The sequence below is a fragment of the Sparassis crispa genome (genome assembly GCF_003851025.1).
Source record: "Sparassis crispa DNA, contig_000015F, whole genome shotgun sequence".
Classification (NCBI taxonomy): domain Eukaryota; kingdom Fungi; phylum Basidiomycota; class Agaricomycetes; order Polyporales; family Sparassidaceae; genus Sparassis; species Sparassis crispa.
Genome location: NW_020939762.1, coordinates 831742 through 845582, shown reverse-complemented (window position 1 = coordinate 845582; position 13841 = coordinate 831742). Strand labels below are relative to the sequence as shown.

At 54.9% G+C, this 13841-nt stretch overlaps 7 protein-coding genes across 7 annotated transcripts; 3 read left to right on the top strand and 4 right to left on the bottom strand.

Moving 5' to 3' along the window:
- Nucleotides 1-61: 61 nt before the first annotated feature.
- Nucleotides 62-3741, top strand: SCP_1603060 (hypothetical protein; the record flags this gene model as incomplete). Its single annotated transcript, XM_027764754.1, has 4 exons — nucleotides 62-494; nucleotides 584-3132; nucleotides 3191-3387; nucleotides 3444-3741. The coding sequence occupies 4 exons, from the start codon at nucleotides 62-64 to the stop codon at nucleotides 3739-3741; spliced, it is 3477 nt and encodes a 1158-aa protein (XP_027620555.1).
- Nucleotides 3742-4823: 1082 nt separating this feature from the next.
- SCP_1603050 (hypothetical protein) lies at nucleotides 4824-6453 on the top strand (the record flags this gene model as incomplete). Its single annotated transcript, XM_027764753.1, has 3 exons — nucleotides 4824-4837; nucleotides 4896-5719; nucleotides 5774-6453. 3 exons carry the CDS (start codon nucleotides 4824-4826, stop codon nucleotides 6451-6453), a joined length of 1518 nt encoding a protein of 505 aa, XP_027620554.1.
- Nucleotides 6454-7065: 612 nt separating this feature from the next.
- Nucleotides 7066-7715, bottom strand: SCP_1603040 (hypothetical protein; the record flags this gene model as incomplete). Its single annotated transcript, XM_027764752.1, has 3 exons — nucleotides 7066-7103; nucleotides 7161-7497; nucleotides 7560-7715. 3 exons carry the CDS (start codon nucleotides 7713-7715, stop codon nucleotides 7066-7068), a joined length of 531 nt encoding a protein of 176 aa, XP_027620553.1.
- Nucleotides 7716-7745: 30 nt separating this feature from the next.
- SCP_1603030 (hypothetical protein) lies at nucleotides 7746-8627 on the bottom strand (the record flags this gene model as incomplete). Its single annotated transcript, XM_027764751.1, has 1 exon — nucleotides 7746-8627. The coding sequence occupies one exon, from the start codon at nucleotides 8625-8627 to the stop codon at nucleotides 7746-7748; it is 882 nt and encodes a 293-aa protein (XP_027620552.1).
- A 156-nt stretch (nucleotides 8628-8783) lies between these two features.
- Nucleotides 8784-9325, top strand: SCP_1603020 (hypothetical protein; the record flags this gene model as incomplete). Its single annotated transcript, XM_027764750.1, has 2 exons — nucleotides 8784-9011; nucleotides 9062-9325. 2 exons carry the CDS (start codon nucleotides 8784-8786, stop codon nucleotides 9323-9325), a joined length of 492 nt encoding a protein of 163 aa, XP_027620551.1.
- A 217-nt stretch (nucleotides 9326-9542) lies between these two features.
- On the bottom strand, nucleotides 9543-10235 carry SCP_1603010 (hypothetical protein; the record flags this gene model as incomplete). The annotated part of the gene is made up of 2 exons (XM_027764749.1): nucleotides 9543-10055; nucleotides 10113-10235. The coding sequence occupies 2 exons, from the start codon at nucleotides 10233-10235 to the stop codon at nucleotides 9543-9545; spliced, it is 636 nt and encodes a 211-aa protein (XP_027620550.1).
- Nucleotides 10236-10776: 541 nt separating this feature from the next.
- Nucleotides 10777-13596, bottom strand: SCP_1603000 (Carnitine O-acetyltransferase, mitochondrial; the record flags this gene model as incomplete). Its single annotated transcript, XM_027764748.1, has 9 exons — nucleotides 10777-10925; nucleotides 10975-11020; nucleotides 11074-11210; nucleotides 11269-12076; nucleotides 12124-12211; nucleotides 12266-12439; nucleotides 12488-12644; nucleotides 13193-13217; nucleotides 13279-13596. The coding sequence occupies 9 exons, from the start codon at nucleotides 13594-13596 to the stop codon at nucleotides 10777-10779; spliced, it is 1902 nt and encodes a 633-aa protein (XP_027620549.1).
- Nucleotides 13597-13841: the final 245 nt, after the last annotated feature.

Below are 13841 nucleotides of genomic sequence, written 5' to 3'. Positions count from 1 at the left end.
CCATCGTCGTCGCCGCCTTCGCTGTCCTCCTCGTCGTTGCCCTCGTCGTCGGCGCACTACCATGAACGTCGCCGCTCTCCTCCAGGATTCTCCATCGGACGATCGTCGCAGGCAGCAGCAACAGCGTGAGCGCGAGCAGCAACAGCAGCAGCAGCAGCAGCCGCCTCAGCCGCCTCAGCCTCATCGCTCTCCACCCCGCGACAGAGACCGACCTCTCCAGCACATCTCTCCTCGTCCACAGCCGTCTCAGCCGTCGCTGCACACCTCACCACCCTTTCACAGGCTTATTCGCCCCCAGTCGCCTCCACATCATCCTTATCCACCGCCGGACTACCCCCATCCCCAGCGTCTGGCTCAGCTGCCACCTCCTTCTTCACTCCTCCACGATGCGTACGAGCAACAACACCGACGTCCGAACATCGAACCTTTGCCCCATCCTCATGAGTTGGTGTTACACCCTCATCACGGTCCGCCCGGTAGCCTAGGCCCCCCAGGTACGTGTCGTCATTTGCTTCGGGATGCGGAGAAGAAGTCTGGGGATGATCTGTGTAGAAAACACTACTGATACACCGTATATACACAGGCACGCAGGCTCAGCCATACATCCTCGAGCATCGCGCATCAAATTCGCTTCCCCCTCCGCCCCGCGCAGGCCCTGTACAGCAATCGCACCAGCACCAGCAGCATCAGCAGCACCAGCACCAACACCAGCATCTGCACCATGCCCACACGCTGCCCACCACCCCCTCATCCCATTACATGCCGCCGCCAAGTCGACCAGGACCGATGCACGCAGCATCGGCCGGCCCACCCATGCTCGCACCCGCGCCTGGATCTTCGCCCCCTGGACCGGGTATGATGCCAGGGCATAGCCACGGCGCCATCCCACTTTTCCCAACGCCCGTCGGGCCGGGTATGGGTCCCCCACCCAATGCAGGGCCGAGCATTCCGCCGCGCCATCTCTCTCCTCCGAGCTTCATGGACCCTTCACCAATGTACGGCGCACACCCGCATGCGAACGCGCCCGGCCAGATGTCGGCTCAGGGCATGGGACAGATGCAGGCCCATCGCCCGCGAGGAAGCTTCGAGTACATCGGGCAGCGCCCGGGGTCGCCCGCGATGGGGAGCCTGCAGCGCCCGCCGAGTGCACGGTTCGATGAGCGTGATCGTGATCGTGACCGTGACATGCGCGTCCCCCGGGCACCGCCTTCCGCGTTGGGCGCGCCTGCGGGGTCTGCGCTCTCATCGACCATCACCAGCATGAACATGGGTCACCCTGCGAGTTCTGGGGCGCGCGCAGGGCCGCAGACGCAGATGCTCACGGGCCCGGGCGCGGTCGGCATGAACCTGATAGGCGTGAAGGAGCGGGAAGGCCAGCGAGAGAGGGAGAGGTTGGAACGGGAGGCGAGGGCGGGGAATGTGGGCGTCGTCGGTGAGCCGCCTGGTGGACGACGCGATTGGGAGCGCGAGCGCGAGCAGCGGGAGTGGGAGCGCGATCGCGACCGGGCGCGCGAGTTGGAGTTCAGGCTTACTCACGGGCATATGGATGGCATGATCGTCTCGGATGCGGACACAGAGCGTGAGTGGCTAAGGCAGTCGCAGCAGAACCAAGCGAGCCAGTGGTCGCGCTTTGCGCAGCCACGCCCAGTGCCCGGGGAAGACGAACGCGAGCGGGAGAGGGAGCGCGAGCGTGCTATGATGCTGGAGATGGAGAGGGAAAGAGGGCGGGGACGAGAGCGTGGTCGCTATATCGACTTTGAAGATGCAAGGATGCGCGAGGCGAGAGAGGTCGAGGCCGACACGGAGAAGACTGAAAGGCTCCCGCGGGCTCCGCAAAGGGGAAGGACCACGGCGAAGGAGAAAGAGAGGGTGAGAGAGGACCGAAGAATTTGCAGGTCTGGCGGTGCAGCGGAGGAGTTGGCGGAGGAGAGAGAGCGCCTTACCCGCCAACGAAGCGGCCAGTGGATGGAGATAGACTTTGAGAAGGAGCGGGAGAGAGAGCAACGGGAGAGCGACGCGGTGCGTTCTTCACGGCAGAACCAGACACAGATTCCGCATCACCACCACCACCTTCACCAACATCGTGCTTCGTCGCTCTCTGGTAGTTCCGCACAGGGTAATGTGCCAAGCTCCAAGTCATCCAAGGCGGGGAGTGCTACAGGAGTCCTGCCTGGGGCACCGCCGAGCGTAGGTCCTAGCATCATTCCGCCTGACATTCCGCCCTTTGGATCAGTCATACAGGATCGCCAGCAGCCCGGGCTGTTCAGGCAGGGTGCTTCAAGGTTGACGAATGGCCCTTCCCATCCACCATCTTTGGTCGCAACGCCATCGCATCAACCTCTGCTCATCCATCCGCCTCATCCCCTGTCTCACCAACATTCACACCCGAACATTGCTGCTCTGGGTTTCCCGCATCGTCGCACTCCTCCGCCGCCGCCTTTCAGCCATCTCCCAGTTTCAACCAGTGCACCTCCTGGTTCTTCGCTGTATGCACATGCGCGCTCACCGACTCCTGTTATCCCTCGAGCACCGTCGGAACCTCCACTGCATATCGGAATGTACGTCTATCCGCGAATACCATTCCCCTACATCGACTTCCCCAATCTCTCGTATGAGCCGAATTTACATGGGATGCCGCTTGAACGCGAACCACGCGAGATCCACACCACTATTCTTATCCCATACGGATTTATCCCTACCCAGCGCCCAGCACATCCACGTATATGGGGAGGTGCAGAGGTACGCTCTCTATACCCGATCTCACCCCCGGCGTCCCAGCTTGCACACGCGTTTCCGTTCCACCACCGGCGGTTCGAGGACCGTGGCGTGCGGAGAGTGTACACGGACGACTCGGACCTATTTTTATGTGCACTCCATGCAGGGTTCATCACATGGAGTGGCGCACAGCGCGCGCGAAGTGAACGCCGGGACTTACGGCTGGATCTCAAACTCACGAAGGAGGCGAGGTTCGTTGGCGGATATGGTGCTGCCTACCGTAAACGGAAACGAACAATCGAGAGTATGCTCGAGGACAGTGAGAATGACGATGATGGCAGCACGCTACGTAGCTCGGGGTGGGGCAATAGCCATGATGGTGCTGGGATCGAGATCATGGTTGCAGAGTTTGTCGAGGTGAGTGTCAGTTGAATCCTCGTGTACCAGGTCCGCTGATACCCTCGTGTACTTCTAGCCCGGCTCCGCTCACTCCTATGGGTTGCGCAATCGGCCACAGCGTCTTTTGGAGTACGCGGAGCGGAACTTGGCTGTTAGGCGACGGAAACGGCGACGTGCCGCCCTTGCAGTGGGTCCAGCAGAGGATCCTGATAGGTCGCTCATGACTTCACGTCGCCTGCCCTTCGGCGCTGGATTAGAATGGAATAAGCTCATGTACGTGTTACAAATATTGGTGTGTCTCCGGTGGGTTTTTGACGTAACTGTCGCAGACTGAGCTTCGAACGTTCCTCAGTCAAGACACCGTCTGCGCCATCTGGTCCTGAAAATGAACCACCATCTTCGAACAATGAGTTGAAGCGGAGACGCATCGAGGTACCTGGCGATGTGCAGCGAACCATCGGGCTTATCGACGGACCGAGTATGGTGGACACAGACACTGCGGTGTCCATCGGCGTGGAGCCATCGCGAAAGCCACTACCACAACCAGAAACACCCCTTAAGGTGGAGGCGGCAACTGATGGCGCAGTCACGACTGTGTCATCGCGAAGTATGGAGAATGGTGGCTAAGCATCAGTGTATTGTATGACAGATGCCGATCCGGGTGTTTATTGTCCTTGGCTAACTTATTTACCATCTGGTTTCGAGAGAACTCTGTGCTTTTGTTGTAGCGAATATAAACATACCTCTCTGGTCATGATAGCAATACATGAATTGGGTGCATTGAATGGGTCTAGATCTTCGCGGATCATGGTGGCTACGGGCGCGTGCGCTGTTCCACCACGCACCCATTTCGCCACCTCGGTGGCCAGATAGTGGCGGATCTCTGCCCGTCGACCACATTTCCCACCATGAACTCAGCGGCCGATGATGATCGCCCCATGCAAGACGGTTTCTAAAGGTTTAGCAACTGCGTGCCGCGCGAATCCGCTGAACCGAGCGGTAGGTTCGACGCAAACCCTCTGATAACGTCAGAGGGTTTTGTAACAAAGGTATTGAAGGGGTCTGCAGGGTGGCGCGGCTGATTGTTACCGGTTTGAGGCCGGTGTTACGACCGGATACTAATGGATAAGAAATCCACTTGTAACTCATGGTAACGAATTTGTAACGAATCAACCCCTTGTAACAACCGGACTTTGATACAAGACGTCGCGGAACGCGGACGGTTCTTGGTATGAGACTAGACATTCTGAGGAACAACGGTTGAAGCAGAGTGTCAGTCTGCCTTTGGGAGACTAGCGGTACACTCCCACCTCTCGATCACAGATCATATCCACCATTCCTGCCATTCATTGGTATGCACCACACACTGCCATGGCAGGTGGCAAAATTGATGGGAATCTGAGGTTGCGAACCATCCTTCCAACGGTAGTGCTATCATATGCTGGGTGCACGCTCGAAGCGATACTAGGCGCTTTGTGGTCGTCTCAGGGCGGAATTACTAGCACAGATTTTTTCGATTGATTGTCCGTTGCAAAAAGTGCGGTCGCTTTCCCTGTCGCTAACGATAATAGAAGGCTCATCATTCCCCCATCCCACTGCCTCGTGATAGATAGAAGCCTGCATTTTTCATATATAAGTAAACCAACGATGCTTTCGTGTACAGTATCCCACCGTCCCCGCTCTCGCTGTATACCGTTAGTCCTCAGGCTATGACGACTCTACAGTGTGTCCTTTCTCTGTTGCACTTCTATGTGTTCATGGGCTGACCAACACTCTTGCAGAGTATCTCCTGCTCAAAGCCCAAGGCTATGCCAAGAATTATATGACATGATCGCGGACAATGTTGCAGCAGGAAACACTGCGCGGGAGGATTTGCACGCATGTATGCTCACCTGCCGTGCATTCGTGTCCCGAACCCGCACTTATCTCTTCTCAACGCTAAGGCTGAAGCCGCGGACAAATATACGGCAATTTGAAGCGATTTACACATCTTCTGGACTACTCCCGTATGTCCGCGAAATAGAGATCTGCGGGTGCCTCATGGTGGGCTTGTGGGACCAAGACGAATGCTCAGGACTGCGGGCTGGCACGTACGAGCCTGATCACGCGTGGATCAGCAACGTGCTGCCATTCTTGACGAGGTTCCAGGGTATCCAAACACTGCGGTTAATTGACCTCAGCTGGGGTGACGTTCCGCAAGAAGCAAGAGCCCTCCTCCTCGCACACTTCACATCTGTCTCTCGCCTTCACATCGACATCGTCGACTTCTGGAACTCCAACCAGCTTCTGCGCACACTGCAGGCATTCCCCCACTTATCATCCCTGAAAACGGAGCGACTCTCGTTTCACAAGGCAAGTCATACTCGCCGTCAAATTTCCAGCCCGTCCCCTCTCAGCCTGCGCACGCTCGAGCTACGAAAGCCAGACTGTGCACGTTACGGCCCACTATTTCAGTGGCTAGTGGGGAGTCGGGCGAGTGTCACGGTCGATAATGCGTTCATTCACTGGGATGACACGGACGTGGATAGCCTCTTCGCCTTAATTCGGAAGATTGCTCCGACTTTGAGAAATCTATCCTACGAGCAATGTTCGCGAGTCTCTCGGAGTACGTGCTATATCTGTGGTGTTCTATAATTCGCTGAGCATCTGGTCAATATAGTGGATTTCGAGGACGATGCGACGCCTCCCGACAATCGATTCCAGGACGGAGACATGCCCCAGCAGTACTACGACGCTCAGGCTGCAGGCAACGATGACGACGCCATAACCGGCGATGATGATCATTCTAACATCGATGGCGGTCTTGACCTGGATGGCATGGAAGACTATTCGATAGACCTCGACGACGATGAAGTCGAGGAAAATTCTACCTCGGAATTCGACGCCGAGTTCAAGACGATCATAGACGAAGACACGGCGAACAGAGCAGGCATCCTCGCTCTGGAAACAGATCCCATCCGTGATAGTGCCCTGGAACGAGTCGCCGCTTCTATTCATTGGTCCCCAATGGCACCCCTCGCAGTCAAGCTGCTCACGCAATTAATTTCCCCACGTACGACCCTCTTCGTGATCCGCATCATGCTTCCCTTCCCGGAGAACTGGATTTTCATGGACTGGCCCACGCTTGACTCCGTCCTTGCATCTGTCAGCATTCCGAAGGGGGTCTGCGGCGCAGTCTTCGAATTACAACTCATGGTGCCTTCGCCTGTTTGTCCCGCGGCCCCTTTGGCGGCTCGAGCTCTTACACAGACTTATTTGCCACGCGTTATATCGAACAAAGACCTCAAGGTTTATGTCATTTTCGAGCGGCCGCCCACGCCTTGTACATCGAGTGTCTGAATCATGTTGCTTCCGCCCAACCACGCGTCTTCTCATACACATGTTTAGCTACAGCACGCCCTCTGCTCAATTTCTCCATATTCGATTCTCCCTCCCCAAAAATGCCAAACCGGGCAGCTCAATAAATTTTCATGTCATTTTAGAGCACTTGCCATGCACTTTTTTAATTGTCTGGGTTTTACTAACATCCACGCGGTGATTTCAGCATACATTACCCTATGCGTTTAACGATATCACGTTCTCCCTCAGTTTTAGTTTTGGGTCTCACTGGTGAAACTCTGCGGTCTTGACAGTCTTTCGACACGTATACCGTCACTTTCGAATTTTCCGTATCAGGCATCCTTTCTCCATGATTTAGCTCACACTTAGACACTTAAGGACCGGTCACCCTGAGGTATGCCATCCTCATGCATGTTGTAATACGTCTTTCCTGCATTCTTTCCGGGAGATCTTGCCGCAACTTAGAGATAAATCTTCGCTTGAAAACGTGTTCAATTGTTATATTTGTGGTCTAATAGAACGATATCGGCACGACGAAGTGTGAGACATAAGGCGTAGACTCCACGCGTCAAAATATAGCATACACTTGGGTACGATTTAGTTACATTTACTTCAGTCCTTCCTGGCTACTTCTGACGGCGAGAACAGTTCTTCAAAAAGATTCAGTGCACTTGCTCCAACAGTGTGTTAGAATAAGAAACGCTCACCTTCGAGCTTCTCGAGTGACTCCATATCGTCGGCATGCAAGTACCCATGGACGCGCACACCCACATGGGACGGAATTGTATGCACCTGACGCTCTTCCGCGGGTCCCCAGGCGCGATACCAAGACGCATTCTCCACCATAGGGAGTGCTGTGGTGCCGCTACTCACAATATCGTGATCGAGAGCGATGTACCTCAGCGAGGGAATGGACGTTGCAAGACGCAAGGGTGGACGCTGAGTGGTTGTGTGTCCTGGAGTCAATGGACGGTGCACCATCCTGGAGTCTACACCCACTCGGATGCAGATTATATTCAATTCGAGGACTGGAGGCATAGAATCCTGAATATCATTGATGTCAGCATGCGCGAATTTTGTCCTGTGTTGAATGGCACCAATCTCACCAGCCATTCTGCAAGGTAGCTAGAGTTTGAACGTCGACTCAGATTTCCCAAGCGGAGGTCCAGATATCTGAGTCTTGAAGCAACGTCCGCTAGACCGGTCCAGAACTCGATTTTCGAAATCGGGCAGACTGTCAAGGACAGTATACGGGGCGTCATGTCCCGCACTGCATTGACGATGTTGCGTATCTACTGTGGATACGTCCCGAACTGCTCGTACCGCAGCCAAAAGACGGGACAAGTTATCTTCCAGCGAGCAAGATCGTCATACTGGTAGATATGGATGAAATCCAAGCTATGCCAGCACAACGGCTCTTGAACGTGGTCATAGATTCTATACAATCCCCGAATACTGAGCTTGCGAACATTGGGAAATGCGCGGACGAATTCCGTCATGGGAGCTTCACTGTACATCACCTGGAGTTCACGGACGCCGAGCCATGGCTTAGTCCAGACGGGTGCACTATCTTCCTCTGGCCAGACGATACCCGAGAGGCGGACGATCTGTAGGTTTTGAAGATTGCGAAGGGTATAGGAGATTGGATTCGAGTTGATTTTGCTACCGTAGTAGTGCAGGCTAAGTACGCGGGGCCTGCTCCGCAGCCTCCTCACTACGTCGAGTGCGCGTGCACCAACTTCATGCAGTTCAAGCTTCTCGAGGTTAGGAAGAGAAGCAACAGCAGCCCCAATATGAGGTTCGGTTTTTATGAGCTCATCTAAGCAGCTAATCGAAAGGCATCTGAGACGAGATGCCTGTCCGATAAGTGCCGCAAGCAGAGACGCGCTGTTGAAGCTGGCATAGTCGATCATTCCCTCATCTTCCACTCCAACCGCAGACAGGGTCACCTTCAGGCTTCGCAGACACAGTAAGTGAGTCGACACATCACAGAGCATATATGTGCAAAAGGCTGCGAGTTGACCCGAGGAAGTGAGTTCGACCGTCGAGAGAGCGTGTCGCTTCGCCATCACATGGACTTTCCTGCTTGTGCGAGACAAAGAAAGCGCGTCTCTTGAAGACAGAAGAGCTGCTATGAGGGAGAGGATATCGTCGTTCAGACTGAGGAGGTCCATGTTTTGGTCCAAGTCTTAGTCCAAGTCACGGTTGAAAATTACGGCGTCGCGTGAGACGGTCACATGATATGTGACACACCGCAACCACTACGCTTTCCATTCTTGGGAACAGGGGCGAATCCGAATTCCCTTTGTGTACTATCTGTACTAGCTACTATGTTTCTCACACGCTCATCTCGAAGTGTCTTTTCTGCAAGGCCGCGTGTCTTGCCGCGTTGGACTCCAAGGCGTTCAATTTGGGGTTCAAGAGAAGCTAGGACACAGCCGACTTCCACGACGTCAGTTGTGGACTCCGATGTCGTCGTCTTTACCAAGGAGGAATATAATTCCATGATGGATGATATAAGGATGATAGACAGGCACATCGATAGGCTAGAGAGACGAGTAAATTTGTTTTCTTATCCTCAGGTGACGTTACAGCTGACAGGGCGCAGGCACTCAACAATTTTACCAATCTCGCCGAAGAAAAGCGAGACGAGCTTGCTCTCAAATGCGGCTTCCGTGGTTGGGATCATCTGTCAGTAGCAATGGAGACATATCCCCAAGTCGACTGGGAGGCCGTCGCGCAGCGTAAGCTGGCTGAACGGGGCGTCGACGTCCCGCTAGAAGAGTTGCGCATGCTACTGAAGGACGACGTCACCGACGTGATGTACCAGCAGAATAGGTTGCCTGCTCTCTATCAATTCTTGTCTCTGTAGATAATTCACTAGTGCCCGAGCACAAGGGAAGGAGTCGACATGGTCGCGAGGTCTGTTTTAGTTATGGCCATCCTCAGGTTTCATATCTCAGCTCAATGTATAATATGTCTGTTACTCGCTAATTGTCAAGACTTTTTGCAGAACAGCGGGGTTGCGTTGAATGAGGTCAGAGGTGGGTAACGATGCATTCTATCTACAATGAAAAATACATGGACGGCTACGAGGTGAACTGAGATTCCTTAACGTTCGGGAACCTATGGCGTGTGGCGTACAACCAGTTCCCGGCCGAAAATTGGACAAACTCCTCCCCCAGCTGATGGACATCAGACACGTTCAGCAAGCCCATCTCTTGGAGCTTCCGGACGACGCCCAAGGCCCATGGCAGACATTCTCCGTGGTGGTCATTGGGTGGTAGTGGCACATACGCCGCAGCGTGCTCGAGCTGCTCGACGGTCACATGGCCCAGAGAGACGTCTCGCAGCTTGATCAATGTCGAAAGGAACATGTCTCCCGTGATTTCTTGCAGTTTAGATTGGTATACCCAAGTTTGAGACCGCTCATAGTCGATACGGATGTGCACAAGGCGCCCGGCTGAGGGACTGAACGGGATGATGAGAGCAGCGTGTGGGCCGCGGGCTTGTGCGAAGCCAGCAAGGTATAGAGAGCCGGGGGTGAAGCAAGGAGGGGGCAGAGACATTATCAAAGGCACGGAGGGAGGGAGAGAAGAGATCTACAATAAGACAATGATCAGCACAATTGGTCATAGACAGTGTACACTCGACGTTACCTGAAGATTGCGCAAGAGCTGATGGATGACCACAGACAGTCGCTCGAACGCGGTGGCCTTTATACTCAGTCGCCACAGCAGCGCTTTAGTATAGCGCAGTCGCCCAGCCTGGGCATATGGCATTATCGCTAGTGCAGCCACGTCAGAAGCAAAAGCGTAGGGAAAACGCGCAAGCCTCGTGCTTGCCTCATGGAATCGTTGGCTACGAGACTGATGCGTACAAGAGGTAAATGATGGACGCACAAGCACTGGGATCTGAGAAGTTGTTGAGGAGTCCTAAGCACATCAGAAGTACCCGTGGAAACAAAAGACTCGGAACGGCATTTCTTGACTGACATTTGACCGGAAAGCAAAATGTAACCCGCTTCTGAGGTAAGATTGTGAGAACAAATGGACGTCCTTGTGTGCTTTACTCCGACAGCTACACGATGCCACAGGCGAGCATATCAGCACAAAACTGTGTTTGCTTGTGACCGGCCGCAGAGCAACGAAGAGGGACGAGAACAAAGCGACTTATCATTAGACGCCCGTGGACGCCGCCACATGTGGTAATGTCACACAGCTCTCTTGTAAACCCCGCCTGGAGAAATGCAGCTCCAGAGGTATACAATACATGCATGACCGTGATACGGACACCGCATTAAACTCTTCTGAATCTGGGCCTTCACATCTTCGCCTTGGGGACGTGTGACGCCTTCTCTGCAGCCAACGCTTGGTGCAGCTGGTACAGATCGTTCGCAGCGCGCTCAACCTCCGTGCAGAATTCCGCGTTGGGCATTTCAGTGCGCGACGTAATGGTGAACTGCAAGTAATCTGTTGGAAAATGAGCGAAAATTCCAAAGCGGAGAGACGAGAGCTTCACCGTCGAAGCCGGTCAAGTAAGCCACTCCAAACCCGTTCGCTACGACCTGAAGTTACTGAAATGAGGACAACGAAGTGAGAGAAATAAATAAAGACCGACCTCGCCCCAGCCGTACGGGCCAAAATGCTTTGAGAAAATTGCAGACGTGCTGAGCACCCAGTTGCTCGAGCGCAAGAAGACAGGGTCCGTGAACATCTCGGGTGTAGGCTCGCCCTCCTTCAACACTTTCTTGAGACCTGATAGTACGTTGGACTAAATTAACTTGGCAACTTCTTTGAACAACTAAGCACTCACCCAGTAAGTGGCGATCTATGCCATGCGCCTTGCCAGCCATGCGCGCCCAGCTCCCGTGCACCTTCACAGCGTGTGCGAACAGTTCCCCTTTCTCACTCACGCTTACTTTTGGGTCATCCATGCTCGCCACCCACGCATCAGACGCCGCACTGACCACCCGGATCGCCTCCGTACGACCCTTGAAGAACCGGCGTGTCGTAGCAGCCTCATACGTACCACCCTGGCGCCTCTCGCCGCGTGCGCGCAGAAGCCGCGCGTATGCGAGCTGGATGATGAGCTGGGTCCACGAGTCCGGGGAGACGCCAAACGCCTTGATAGCAGCCTTCCCATACGACGTGCGGATTATGCCCATCGCCTGGCTCTCAATCAGCTCTCTGGCAGCTCGCGCAGCCTCACCAATGGCAGTCTGCGTTGCGGGGGACACATTCCAGTCAAGTGCGGTCGGCAGCGCGCCATCCTTAGCACCCGACTGCTGCACGAAGTCTGGCGCGGCGATGATATCGAGGACGCGATCGCACAGCGTAACGGTCGGCGTGCCGTCCATGACGGAGTGTTCTCCGAGCAAGCCGGCCTTTCCATCTTCGGAGACGATGAACTGGCACGGTTTGTCCATCCACCGGTTCCGTAGCCCCAGGAGTGCCCCGCCGGGCGCGTCCGCCTGAGGGGTGACCGCGCCATGCCAGAGAGAGCGGCTGTGGTCCATGAAGGATGGGTAAGGCTCCGAGTCGAGGCAGACGACGAATGCGGCTCCATGAATCGTTTTGAGAACCTCGGCGTTGTGAGGGTCAGCGGCAAGTTCGTTGTAGTCCTGTGCTTCATTAGCTAGTAGAACGGGCGAGGAATTGAGATAAGTACATTATTCCAGACATCGCGGTTCGACGCAGTCAAGATGCCTACACCAGGATATTCGGCCGTAGTGTTGTCGTAAATGTGCTGGATCTGCCTGCGGAGACGCTCCATACCCGTTGAATAAACGGAGAACCACTGCAGCACTCACTTCTGCAGTGCCGCAAGGCTTAGAAGCTGCCCGTTGCGCCACGGCTCAAGCCGCCAGACGCGCCCACGTCGCAGAACCACGACGTGTCCCGAGTCCCCGCGCTCACCGGGCAGCGCATAGCTTACGCTCCAGTCCGCTCCAGGACCTGGAACGCGGCTGCAGTCAAACATCCACCTGCAGACGTGATCAGTGCGATTACGACCTGGCACGCGGGTTACATACCGCCAGGTGTCCATGCACAGTGGTCCCTCCTTCACTGCGTCAGGAGGAACTTGTCCAAGCTTAACCTGCTGTCTGAACAACATTCCGGCGCGTACGAGCGAAGCCGCGCGATGGACGGATGTCTGGGGAAGGTGTGGGGGGTGCTCCTTGAACCCGTCTGGGATGAATCAGCACCACGGTCACGGTAGAATTAATCGAGAAAATTCGGGATGTCGACGGCACGTCCAGCAGTCATTTCTGTGGTCTACCTTGAAGTGTGCAACATTGTGTATTTCGTCCAAGTAACCGGGTCAGAATTCTATCACGCACTTCAGGGCAACGCGACATGATCGTAAAGATGATTCTACACCGGCAAGATCCTAAAGTGTGTTCGCGCCGCATCTGTCTCAAGATTATCGTATCAAAACCCTCCGTGAAAGTTGCACGAATCCCGTGGAGGTGACCTTCATCTAAAGATCTCCACTGGGACACATGCAGCATTCTTCCAAGGCCGACGATAATATCTCAAAATCGAGAGTTTTTCAGACATCTCGGCTGCGAACACACGCTAAGACATTTGAATTGTCTGAGGCGGTCGCCGGTGCGTACAAAACACCGAATAATTGGGCGTGTACATTCTCGTACCGCGCTGCGCTTGAGAAGGAACCACGCAGAATTGCTTGTCTGTACCTCCTGGATAGCTCAACAAAGCACAGCAGAACTTACAGTAATAAGACACATTGACGACGATCTGGCCGGTCCTGCCGGTCAGCCCTTACTATCCGCACTTGATTATAAATGACGAGACATACCGAGTCCCGATACATAAGGTATCCGCCGTCGTCCCACCAGTCCTCAAGCCAATGAATGGTCTCCTTTTGTCGCGTCTCTAGCCTGTTCTGAAGCTCTTCTGCGGGACCTGTCGCAAACTCGTCGATCTTGCGTAACGCTGCTGCATACTCCTGTTCGTCCCACGCGATGGGTCGCAGTGATGCCTTCAGCGCATGCAAAGTGTGCGTGAGCGTGGGCACGGGCAGCGACGGAAGGGTTGACTGGGCGGCGAAGGTGGGTCCGGGGAGTGGTGGTGGTGCGAGAAACTTCCAGTTCGCTGGACGGGTGCGGGAGGACATGGCGCGAAACGGGCAGCTCGTCGCGATGCGGGGTATACGGAGCATTAGGGTCGAGCGTGTGGGGGTGGGGTGGCTGGCGCGTTATATACCCGCTCGCCGGGGAGGATGTTGAGCAGCAGCCCGAGCTCATCGTCTCGGTCGACGGCCTCTACCACGCCGGCCCCATGTGATTCAATCCACCAAATTTGGAAGGTTTCTACGAACGAGCTTGAGCGGTCGTCGACCGACCTTTTAATTGGGATTGT